The 12,674-nt window shown below is 25.7% G+C and overlaps 1 protein-coding gene across 1 annotated transcript; it reads right to left on the bottom strand.

Moving 5' to 3' along the window:
• Positions 1-2,820: 2,820 nt before the first annotated feature.
• Positions 2,821-4,529, bottom strand: LOC101500215 (3-ketoacyl-CoA synthase 6). Its single transcript, XM_004497039.4, has one exon. It carries the CDS (start codon positions 4,444-4,446, stop codon positions 2,956-2,958), a length of 1,491 nt encoding a protein of 496 aa, XP_004497096.1. The 5' UTR covers positions 4,447-4,529; the 3' UTR covers positions 2,821-2,955.
• Positions 4,530-12,674: the final 8,145 nt, after the last annotated feature.

Genomic DNA, 12,674 nt, shown 5'->3' on the forward strand with positions numbered 1-12,674 from the left:
TTCTTTAAAATTATACAAAATCAAGAGAAACAAATAGGTGTAGACAAATACATACATATTTCTTTAAAATAATGAAAAGTCGATAGAAACAAACCTATAAAGTTCGTACAATTAAATAAAAATGTAATGCCTACATGACTCTACCAATTGACTATGGAGTCATTTGTTACAAAGTTAAAAAATTAATTAAAGAATAAAAATTCAAGGAACCAAATAATAGTTGCTTTTGTGTTCCTAAATATATATATATATATATATATATATATATATATATATATATATATATTGTCTCATAAGAAGTAATAAATTTCATCGTAGTTAACTCACATAAGTGTGAGGTCTCATATTCAAATTCAAGATAAGACGTAATACTTAACAATTGTCATTTTTATATGATGAATAAATTCAACACACACTTATAATTTCATCGTGTGTGTGGGGAATATGTATGAATTTTTTATTAAAAAAAGTTATTGAAAAACGTGTGACTCTGTTATTATAATTATTATTTTTTAAATATTTTCAAAAATATAGTTATATAATGTAATTAATATATACATTTTGTTTATGCATATTTTTGAAATACATTTTTTTTATAGAAGTGTTTTGTTTTAATTTTTATTTTTTTGAAAATAATTAGTAATTATAGGTATATATTGAATAATGAATAAATAATAAGTGTTAATTTGAAATTAAGTTATATTTTGAATGTAAGGTTTTTTAAATAATTTATATAGAGAGACTCAACAAAGCATAGAAGAAGAAGGATTAACTATATACAATATTTGATTTAAGTTATTTGATGGTATAATATTACATAAAATAGTGATTTTTGAGTAAATATCTAAATTGATTCTTGATAAAATTATATACTTAATCTTCAGTATTATTAATATTTTAAGATGATTTTATTTTCAAAATTTTAATTAAATTCATCTTTCCTTTCATGTTTGCAAGGATTAGATTAAGTTGGTATTATGCATAAATTTGAAATTAAATTTATAAATGTTAGAGATATATATTTAAAAATAACAATTTTTTTAGATAAATAAAATTTATTAATTAAAGTAGATTGAATATTAAATATAATACAATCAATCATTATATAATTATATAACGGTTAAACAATTCATATGTTTAACAAGTCAATTTGATTTTAATTTTTTAAAAATATTTTTGATTTGGAGGAAGTAAATTAATATAATTAAAAACAAGAAATCGTATATATATTTTTAATTTTTCTTCTCTTCAAAAGACAAAACAAGAAATATTATAAAATACTGTAATACATATAACCTATATACAAGTGTCTTGTCTTTACAAATGGGATTGGAAACAAGTATAAACTATAGACATTATCCGACAACATTCGGATATCATTTAGAAAAAAAGACAAGAACTGCCCGTTTATTTTTTGACTATAAACCATTTATTTATCTACTAAGCTTAATCTTATCTCGGTCAAACTAATAAAATCAGTTATAGAGTTTGAAATGATAATCTTATTTCTAAATGTGAGAAGATAAAAATATATAACTAACTATATCATGTCAAATATTCTCATCACATGAAACAAATGTCAATATCCCATCACTAATTCAATATTTAAATTCACTTGAACCATAATTTCATGTATTTCCCCCTCATTTCACCGTCCTTTTGGCCCAAAATATGCATTTAATTAATTGGTTGATATCCTCACCGTAACAACCATCAATTTAATGCAAAATATAGTACTCACTACCACCATACGACAGAGCAATTGACAACCACCCTACTAGAAAGAAAAAAAATGATAATTTGTCTACTTGGAAGGGTATTTGATGATTGGTAGTTAATTATTTTCACTAGTAGTACCTTTCTTTTAAGAGAGTAGTAGTAATAATGATGACATATAGAATATAAGCTTGTCTTGGTTAATGTGATACATGAATTAGTCATATTGTATGTAGTTAGTGTTGTTAATTATTAATATTGATAGTTGTAAAAAATATAAAAATTTAGTACTAAATATTTCATTGATTTTTTTAAGTCTCGTTTATTCTATATAAAAAGAAATTAAAGTTTTATAGTATAATCAAAAGAGTGTATATGTCAGTAATATGGATTTTTTTATTAATTTATTTATGTATACATTATTATAATATTTATTTAAAATTGATTAAATTAAGAATTTTGATACATAAATAATATGTTATCTTTTTATTATTGATTTAATTTTGATAATATCTAAGTATATTAAAATTTTAATATACCACAGAAATTTTTTAAAAAAATTATTATTTTTTATTACGAGTACATTTGAACATGCCAGTCAGAAGTAGTACTTTTCTTTTTAATATTCCGCACAACCTCATATCTTATAGTGCTACAAAGTACATTTTCGGTCAATCTAACCAAGGACTAAAAAAGATACTTAATTTTTATTTATTTTTTTACATTTAACACGTAAAGGTCTGTGTTCAAAGAAACCTTTTTTTGTTGTTGTTGAAAGTATTCAAAGAAATCTTTAAAAAACAATAAAAACATATTTTATAGTCTTTGACCTTATTTTTTCCAATATAAATATTTGGAAATAAAAGACAAAAACTAATGAGATTTTTATAAATAAAAGTGAAAAGAAACAACTCCTAAAGTTTGATTCTAACATCAAAGCATTTGTTACATTGAAGTCCTAATTCAAGCAAGCATAAATTAATTAGAAACTGGAGTTGTATGCATTTCCTTCGCATGCTGCACAATGTTGATGCAATACATAGAAGCCCAAATAGTAATTTCTATGAGAAAGCCTACCATATACTATTTGTTTGGAAATGAAGAGAAAAAAAACATAAATATATATTTATATGATGATATAACAAAAGAAAAAAGAAAAGTGGGATAATGAGAATTATGGTAGGGCTACAACATAGAAAGAGCAAGAAAAGGGAGCATGAGTAGAAACGAAATATAAAATTAGAGTTTAACAATCTCAGGAATATGAACAGGATAACGATGAATACAATCTGACCAAGCTCCATCAACAGGTGTTTTAATGGTTCTGTTACATTTCCAAACAGCACTGTTGCATTTAAAACCACTGCCAAATGCTATCTGCCATACTCTGTCTCCTTTCTTCATCCTTCCTTTGGATTCAATGTAGTTGAGTTCATACCATAATGATGAAGAAGATGTGTTTCCAAATCTATGAAGTGTCATCCTTGATGCTTCCACATGTTCAGCTGAAAGTTGAAGATTCTTCTGTAACTCATCAATCACAGCACGACCACCAGCATGTATACAAAAATGTTCAAAAGCTTGTTTGAAATCAGGAATATATGGTTTCCATTTAGGATTAAAGATTTTTCTACCAATGAGTGTTAAAAGAAAAAGTAACTGTTCTGAAGCTGGTAAAACAAGTGGACCCATTGTTGTTATATTTGATTTAAGAGCTTCACCTGCAATTGCCATAAGATCTTTTGAAAGTGAAATCCCAACTTTACCTTCTTTATCTTCTTCTTCAAAAACACATCGAAAAGCTTTATCATCTCCTCCTTTGTGTGTTCTAACAACATGAACTAATCTGTATTTTGCTCTTTTCGATTCTGACCCTCTGTTTGATAATAGAATAGCAGCACCACCCATTCTAAACAAACAATTTGGTAAAAGCATAGCTCTTTCATTTCCTTTATAATAATTTGGTGTTATAATTTCAGTACTAACAACTATGGCGTTTGAATTCGGATGAACTTGAAGAAGATCGCGCGCTAAATCGATGGAAATTAGTCCTGCGCTACAACCCATACCAGAAAGATTGAAACTTTTTATGTTACTTCTTAATTTGTATTTGTTTATAACCATAGCTGACAAAGAAGGTGTTGGAGAAAAAAGACTACAATTTATTATGAGTATGTCTATGTCTTTTGGTTTAAGACCTGTTTTGTTTAACAAAGAATCCATAGCTGAGAATATAACAAGTTCAGCTTCACCTCTTGCAGATTCCATGGTTGGTTTTGGTGGTATATAATGAATAGCAGGTGGGAGACTTGTTTCTTCACCAAGACCAGAACGTTCAAGAATCCTCATTTGAAATTCGACACTTTTAGGGTTGTTTTTAAGGATGAGTCTTGAATGTTCCATGAAAGTAGCAAAAGGAACACGACAAGTAACAGGTGGTTTGAAACAAGCATAATCAACTAAGTAGATTGTGCGTGGTTTTGACATGAAGTAAACAGTGGATATGAAAATAACAAGAAAACAAGAACAGAGGATTTGAACAAGATTAATGTTTAGAGAGTTCCATAGGTTGATTATTTCATCAGGACCTAAACGTATAAGTTCAATTGAAACACCAAGCATGATGGGAATAAGAGTGAGTGTTATAATGTGATTAACAAGATATTGGTAACCAAGTTTCACATACTTTAGCTTAACTGAGCTAGAAAAATCAGGCAACACAGGAGGCATTTTTTGAGTTGCAAAAAAAAAGAAAAAAGGGAGGGGGGTGTGAAAAGCAATGAGAAGAAGGTATTATGGTGATTGATAAGAAAGTGGAATGGGAGGGTGGTGAGGTTATAAAGGCAAAGGGGGGCCAAGGTAGAGAAGGGGGCAGATGAGAGGATTTAATGAATGGCTTCACGTCACTCAACGCTCACTTAACTTGTTATTAATTTTCATAACTCCCCCCTTCGACATCTAACTAAACCCTAACATCCTTACACCTGTCATTTTTTTATATCTTTATATACTTTTAGTATATTATTAACTCAATATGGTATCTCATTTCACATTATTACAATCTTCGTAAAAAGCCAAATTCGAGATCACTATATTTGCTTCCAAATTATACATCTTTCTCATTTTATATAGGTAATTTCTTTTTAAATTGAGTTTTATATTAAATATTATAAAATAATATGATATGAATGATTGGACGATAGTACCGTATTCAATAAATTATTGACATTAGAGTATTTACATTTTTAATATTTCACATCCGTTTTTTTAGTTGTCTTTTTTAAATTATTTGTTTATAAACTTATATGTTTAATTATTTTTTTAAGAACCGCACATAATTAAAAATAATAAATAAATGGAAATAATTTTTTTTTTATAAAATCAACAATTAATTAAAAAGAAAAAAAATATTATTTAACAGATAATAACATAAATAATTTGATGATTGAAATCTATAGAGGTCATATTGTATATTATAAATATGTATTAAAAAAAGTAAATTAATATATACACCATAAATAATAACATTGTTTTATTATTATTATTATTATTATTATTATTATTATTATTATTATTATTATTATTATTATTATTATTATTATTATTATTATTATTATTATTATTATTAGATGCATTTAGTGGGTATAAGTCGTGAAAGAGAAAAATATTTGAATTGAAAATCAATTTTTTACTGATAGAATGAGAAAATACCCTCTACAAGTTGGAGGTTGTTTAAGACATTTCCAGCTTAAAAATTGTCAAGAAAAAAATATCAAAAAAAAAATCAGCTAAGAAGAATACGAAACTCCAAAATTAAACCATAATTTGAAATGGTGTAAATATACTGGATGAAAAATATGAATTTTGCACTAAATCATTATTTATTTTAATGGGTAGAAACTAAAAAGTCAATTAGATTTTTTTAACAAATATCACCATTTTTTATGAAATAATGTTTATTTGCTTGAGACAAAAAAGATTATGATGCAGTCTTGCTATTTGCTTCGATTTTTTAAAGATTTCTGTTTTTAATCTTTCTTGTTCTTCTCCTGAATTTTTCATTTGGAACAATTTTTTTAACCAATAAGTTACAAGAAGAATTACCATGAATATCTCCGACTTGTTTACGATCGATGGTATTGTACAATTGAAAGAATCAAAAGTCTTCGCATATATAGAACCATGTTCATCTTCTTTTTGATTATCTTAGAAATAATTTTGCTCATTTTTTTTATTGAAACATTGAACATTAAAGAAATTTTCAACGGCCTCTTACATATGTAGATTTTGTATTTCTCCCTATTCATCTCATCTCTCTTTTTGTTTTGATATCATGCTATGAATTTTGATAGAAACTATAGATGGGAAAAAATATTTAAATTGGAAATAAATTAATATTGATAGAATGAAAAAAATTCAAAATGAATATATAATATGCTTTATTATATAGAACTAGTAAAAACTAAATAAATTAACTACTTAAAAACTAATTTTAACTAACTTTTACATCTAATAACATTGAGAAATTCTTTTGAAGATGTTTTACTCAATCCTTTGAAAACCCACACCCAATAATTTTATTAACAATGTCCATAAAATAATTAATGAAAAGTTGGAGTTTACAAAAACAATACAATTATATACCTAAAAAATTAAAGATACTTCAACGTCTATGAATATAATTTCTCTATATGTCTTTCAAAGTTAAGTGTTTAATAATTTTCAAATTTTATATAGTTATTTTTTATTTTCAATATTAATTATACATATCTCTCTACATATGCGATCAAATAATCATTCAATATATAGTTTGTATCTTATATATGATTGAATATTTGATTATTATTTTTTATATAAAATTTATTGCAAATAAACCAGCTATATTAAACCTTTGTAATTGCTCGAAAAAATGAAAGTTAATTTTAAAGTAAGTAAATCATTGGATATAAAAAATGTTTTGTAGCGTTGATCAAATCTATACATTATAATAAAGCGAACATGATAATTTGGCAAGTTTGTCACGTGTCAGGTGTTACGAATATATCAAGTTTCTATTAATAGAAAATACATCATGCATCCGTTGTGAAGTTAATGGCCAATTAAAAAAATAAGAAGAATGAATTAGAAATTAAAAAAAAAATAAGAAAGAAAAAAATAAAACTTTCAGTTACATCACGACCTTTGTATGTGATGCATTGAGAATTTAGTGGCCAATTAAAAAATTAAAAATAAAATACAATACACCACGACTTGACAGTTTTTTAAAGTAATTGTATGTGGCTGTTGAGAAGTTAATGGTGAGTTAAATAAATAAGAAGAATGAATTAAAAATAAAAGATTTTTTTTTAATAACAAAATAAAACTTTCATTATACCACGACTTTATATCGTTGAGAAGTTAATGGCTAATTAAAAAATAAGAAGAATGAGTTAAAAATAAAATACAGTACAATAGTTTTTGAAGGAGTTGTTTTTTAAACACTACTTTATCAACCACGGTTTCAAATTAATTTAATTAAAAAAATTATTTTATTTTACTAATTGTCTTCCAATTTTCTTTTTTAATATGTCGTCATTCGTTAACCGTCTATCCTCAATAATCTCTCATTTTTTGTGTCCCTCTTATAAATATCATTCGTATTATCTCATCCTACACAATTTCCTCTTAACTTTTTCTGTTCTAAAAATTCGTTATTTATTTTTTTGTTTATCGTTATCCGATGTCCGACAAAAAATCAGATTTTGTTGCTTCAATTTCTCCAAAAAAATGAGTCATGGAATTTGGTTGTTAGAATTGTGCGATTATGGTTTCTGTCTGATTTGAATATCAAACATAAATTTTATGCGATGAAAATTGTACTGATGATGGATGACAAGGTTTAACTCTTTGTTTTATAAATTCAAATTTTAAATTATACACAAACTTATTTGTTATGTTATTAATTTAACAAACTTGTGTTTCATATTGTTAGGGTCATAAAATTCAAGCAACAGTGCGAAAAGCTCTTATTTCTCGATTTGAGACTACTATTCATAAGAGAGTTGTGTACAACTTTTGTTCTCTTGGTGTTGCGTCTAACTCTGGAGCATATAGAACAACCGGACACCAATTCAATTTGAATTTGCAAAATAGTATTGGTTCGAGAGTTTGGTCACAGTCTCTCCGTATTCAATTTCATTCCCAGAAATTCGAAATGTTTGACAGTTTTTCTAAGGTAATTGTTTTTAAATAGCAACTACCGCTTTAAATTAATTTAATTAAAAAATTTATTTTATTTTAAGAATTTTTTTCACCATGAGACTTTCCTTTTTAATTCGCCTTCTCGGTCAACTATCTCTCTTCCTCTCATTTTTTGCGTCTCATTTATAAATATCATTCATGTTACACAAATCATTTTTAACTTTTCTTTATCAAATATTCCTTATTCATTTTGTGTTTATCTTTCTCTGTCTGTAAAAAAAAATCACATTTTGTTGTTTCAATTTCTGAGCATGGAGTTTGGTTGTTAAAGTTGTGCGAACGTGTAAATTCAATTTTTAAATTATATTATTTGTGTATTAACAAACATGTCTTTCATATTCTTAGTGAGATAGAATTGAAGCAACCATGTGTTTTTATTTCTCTATTTGATGTGTATAATTTTGTTGGTGTTGCTTCTAACAATCTGGTGTATATGGAACAATCGGACACCATTTTCATATTGAATCTCCAAAATGGTACCTAGACACATTCAAAATGTTGACATAAATTACTTTGGTAAATATGTTCACGAATTAGGTAAATTTATTTTATTTTATTTATAAAAAAAAGATTACTATTTTGTTATATATATTTTTTTATTGTTTATGTTTCTAAATTTTGTCTCACAAAAATTGTACACATCTGTAAGATTTTTTAAGTAATAATTTATTTAAATAAATATAAAATTTAGGTTTCTTAACCATCAGCGATGAATTCAACAATTGAAGAGAAAAATAATAATTATTTAAATAAATATAAAATTTATTTATGAATTAAAAAAAAATACAATTCATTACATCTATTCCGCAGTTTTTAGTTTTTATTGGAAGTAATGATTTTTCAAACGTGCAAATTCAAAGATAAAAAATAATCATAGTTTGTATGTGTATTGTAATTTTTTTTTTGTAATAGGAAGATTATTTTTCTTTAGTATTTTGTGAGTAGTACCGGAATAATGAAAGATATTTTGCCACTTGATACATCAAGATTTATATGAATTTTTAAATGTCATGTATTTCATATAAATAACATACTATGTTGAATAATAAAAATAAAAATTCATTATTAAGTTACTTACTCATCTTTACATTTACTAATTTACTTAATTTATATATGTCATGTCCATTATTTTAAAAATTCTTATTTCATCTAATCTAATTATTTAATTTTTTAATAATTATTATTTTTATTTGTTTAAGATTAAAAGTATTATTTAGGTTTCTTAACCATCAGCGATGAATTCAACAATTGAAGAGAAAAATAATAATTATTTAAATAAATATAAAATTTATTTATGAATTAAATAATCATAGATAAATAATTTAGGCTTCTTATTGGAAGTAATGATTTTTCAAACGTGCAAATTCAAAGATAAAAAATAATCATAGTTTGTATGTGTATTGTAATTTTTTTTTTGTAATAGGAAGATTATTTTTCTTTAGTATTTTGTGAGTAGTACCGGAATAATGAAAGATATTTTGCCACTTGATACATCAAGATTTATATGAATTTTTAAATGTCATGTATTTCATATAAATAACATACTATGTTGAATAATAAAAATAAAAATTCATTATTAAGTTACTTACTCATCTTTACATTTACTAATTTACTTAATTTATATATGTCATGTCCATTATTTTAAAAATTCTTATTTCATCTAATCTAATTATTTAATTTTTTAATAATTATTATTTTTATTTGTTTAAGATTAAAAGTATTGTTTTATAATAAGTTTTTTTGAAAAAAAAATATTCTTTTGAGAATTCAAAAATAAAATTAAAGAGGGGTGTTGCAGTCATATTTTTCATCAGTAATATTGACCGTGTAAGAAAATAGTTTTTAAATTAGATTAGGATTAGATTTTTTTACTGTAAATTGTTTTTTTAAGTTATTAATTTAATGTCAATAAAAATTATGAGAATTGATATATATATAATTTAATATAATAATTTATTTATTAAAATCAGAAAATGTTTTTGTGCGACGCACGAGTTACAAACTAGTATCTCTAAAAGATTACTTATATTTTGTGGACGCGACACGTGACTTTTAATGGGGACACTAATATATACTTTTCAATAACTATTAATGAAAAAAGTTAAGTTCGTGGGGCAACTGCCCCAATCTACAATAGACAGATTAATTATTTAATTCATCTCTAACATTTTTTTGACAAAAATAAAAAGGAGTTAACACATTCTAATTATGTTGACGTTCAAATTAATTAAATATCATTAGTAAAATAAAAAATTATTAAAAAAAATTATTACAAGATATTGAAAGACTATATTAAAATTTAAGAAAACAATATTTAAGGATACAAATTCTCATTTAAAAAATTTATCAGAAAAATCTATAAAAATAAAATTATGATAAAGAAAAAATATAAAAGTTACTTACAAATATTTATAAAATATATGTTTTCAAAAAGGTCAATCATTTTTCTATTGAAAAAACCAAAAATATTAAAAACGAAATGTCTTCACCAATGTTAACAATGTGATATTTTTTTAAATTATGATAAAGAAAAAATATAAAAGTTACTTACAAATATTTATAAAATATATGTTTTCAAAAAGGTCAATCATTTTTCTATTGAAAAAACCAAAAATATTAAAAACGAAATGTCTTAACCAATGTTAACAATGTTAACAATGTGATATTTTTTATTGAAAACGTCCCTAAATAGGCAATACAATTTTGTTGTGATTTTTATTTCTTTTCATTTTACTTTTACAGACCGTTATAAGTTTATAAATATTAAACAACTCCATGTGAGAATTTCATTAGTATCGATGCAATTCCAGAATCAATTATGTTGTTTTTATATTCAAATTGTTTTCCTATTAAACCGAATAAAGGAGGTCAAATCATAAGTAACATTTGTAAACAGATATTTAGTACCAGTGATTTTCTATTAATTATTATTAATTTAAATTGAATGAATACTACATAATAGATGCCATAAAAATAAAATTAATATTTTAAGACAATAAAAATATGGACAATCATGCACATTAGTGCCGTTTCCCCGGTAGCATAATAATAATAATGTTTTTATTTTGATATAATTGTATAGTTAATTTATTTTAGAAAGTTGGCTTTCCAAAAATAAATATTTAGAAAGTTACTATTAAAGTCGGGGTGGTAAAAAAAATCGTATCTACAAATATTTCCACGAGAGACATATGACATATAGCTTAACATATACATTTAATAAAATACATACATATTTTGATAATAAAGTTACTATTAATATTATCAAACAGACGGCGTGGGACTCTGACGGCTACAAAAGTCCAAGTTTAGATGGGTATATTTTAGATTTTTAAAAGAGTTTTGGAAAAATATAAAAGATGACTTTATGAGATTTTTAGACAATTTTCATGTGAATGGGTTGGTAAAATGATCAAATTGTTACTTTATAGTTTTAATTCCCAAAAAAAATATTATCCACAGGTCTTATATGATTTTACTCGTTTCATTAGTGGGATGTATGTATAAAGTTTTGTCAAAAGTGTTGGTGAATAGACTGAGTCAGGTGATTGGTTCTGTAATAGCTGAATCTCAATCAGTGTTTGTTAAAGGCAGACAAATTTTAGGTGGAATCTTAATTACAAATGAAGTGGTCGATGAGGCAAAAAAAGAAGAAAAAAGAGTTAATTTTATTCAAAGTGGACTTCGAGAAGGCATACGACTCATTTTAGTTGGATTACCTAGAGCTTGTGATGGCAAAGATGAGTTTTCTAGCGAAATTGCGTAAATGGATTTTGGAATGTGTTGGTTCAACGTCAGTTTTTATGCTAGTGAATGAGAGTCCTACAAAATAGTTTGCTATGCGAAGGGGATTGAGACAAGGTGACCCCTTATCTTCGTTCTTGTTTCTAATAGTTGTTGAGGGTCTGAATGTTCTTTTTAGTACTTATGTGGAAGCCAATCAATTCAAAGGTTTTGAGGTGGGCTCAAATGAGTTCATTGTCTCTCTTTTACAATTTGCAGATGATACACTGATCATGGGAGAGAAGCGTTGGGTTAATATTAGAGCAATCAAGGCTAACTTGTTGCGGTTTGAGCTTCAAATTGGCCTAAAGGTTAATTTTCATGAAAGTATGTTGGCAGGTGTTAATGTTAATAGTTCATGGCTTCAAACTACGACAGAGATTCTTAATTGTAAGATGAGATGTGTCCCATTCAAATATTTGGGGTTGCCTATTGGTGATAATCTCCGGCGTAAGGTGTTTTGGAAACCTGTTATTGAGAAGATCCGCGCTAGTTAGAACTCTAGAACTTTGTCGTTGGGTGGTCGTTTAGTACTCCTCAAAGTTGTCTTATCTACATTACTGATTTATTTTCTTTCCTTTTCCAAGGCTCATTCAAGCATCATTTATCAACTTGAATCTATTTTTAAATCATTTATTTGGGGTGGGAATGAGGAAGTGAGTAAGGTTCATTGGGTCAATTGGGAGAAAGTGTGTTTGCTTTTAGAGAATGGTGGATTAAGAGTCCGAGATTTGAAAGTTTTTAATAAAGTTCTATTGGGAAAATAACGTTGGAGGTTAAACATAGAGTCAGAGGGCCTTTGGGTTAAGGTGTTGATCAATAAATATTGAGTGGAAGTTGGGGAGGATCATATTCAGTAAATGAGGCATATTTTATACAACGGGAGGAATTTGTCGTTGGTGTCAACGCACCTCCATTTCAAGACCTAGTGTGGC

Source organism: Cicer arietinum, chromosome 4, assembly GCF_000331145.2.
Source record: "Cicer arietinum cultivar CDC Frontier isolate Library 1 chromosome 4, Cicar.CDCFrontier_v2.0, whole genome shotgun sequence".
NCBI lineage: Eukaryota > Viridiplantae > Streptophyta > Magnoliopsida > Fabales > Fabaceae > Cicer > Cicer arietinum.

What these genes read in the sequence shown, in the direction of transcription:
- LOC101500215 (XM_004497039.4), bottom strand. Translation starts at nt 4,446, where the DNA reads ATGCCTCCTGTGTTGCCTGATTTTTCTAGCTCAGTTAAGCTAAAGTAT.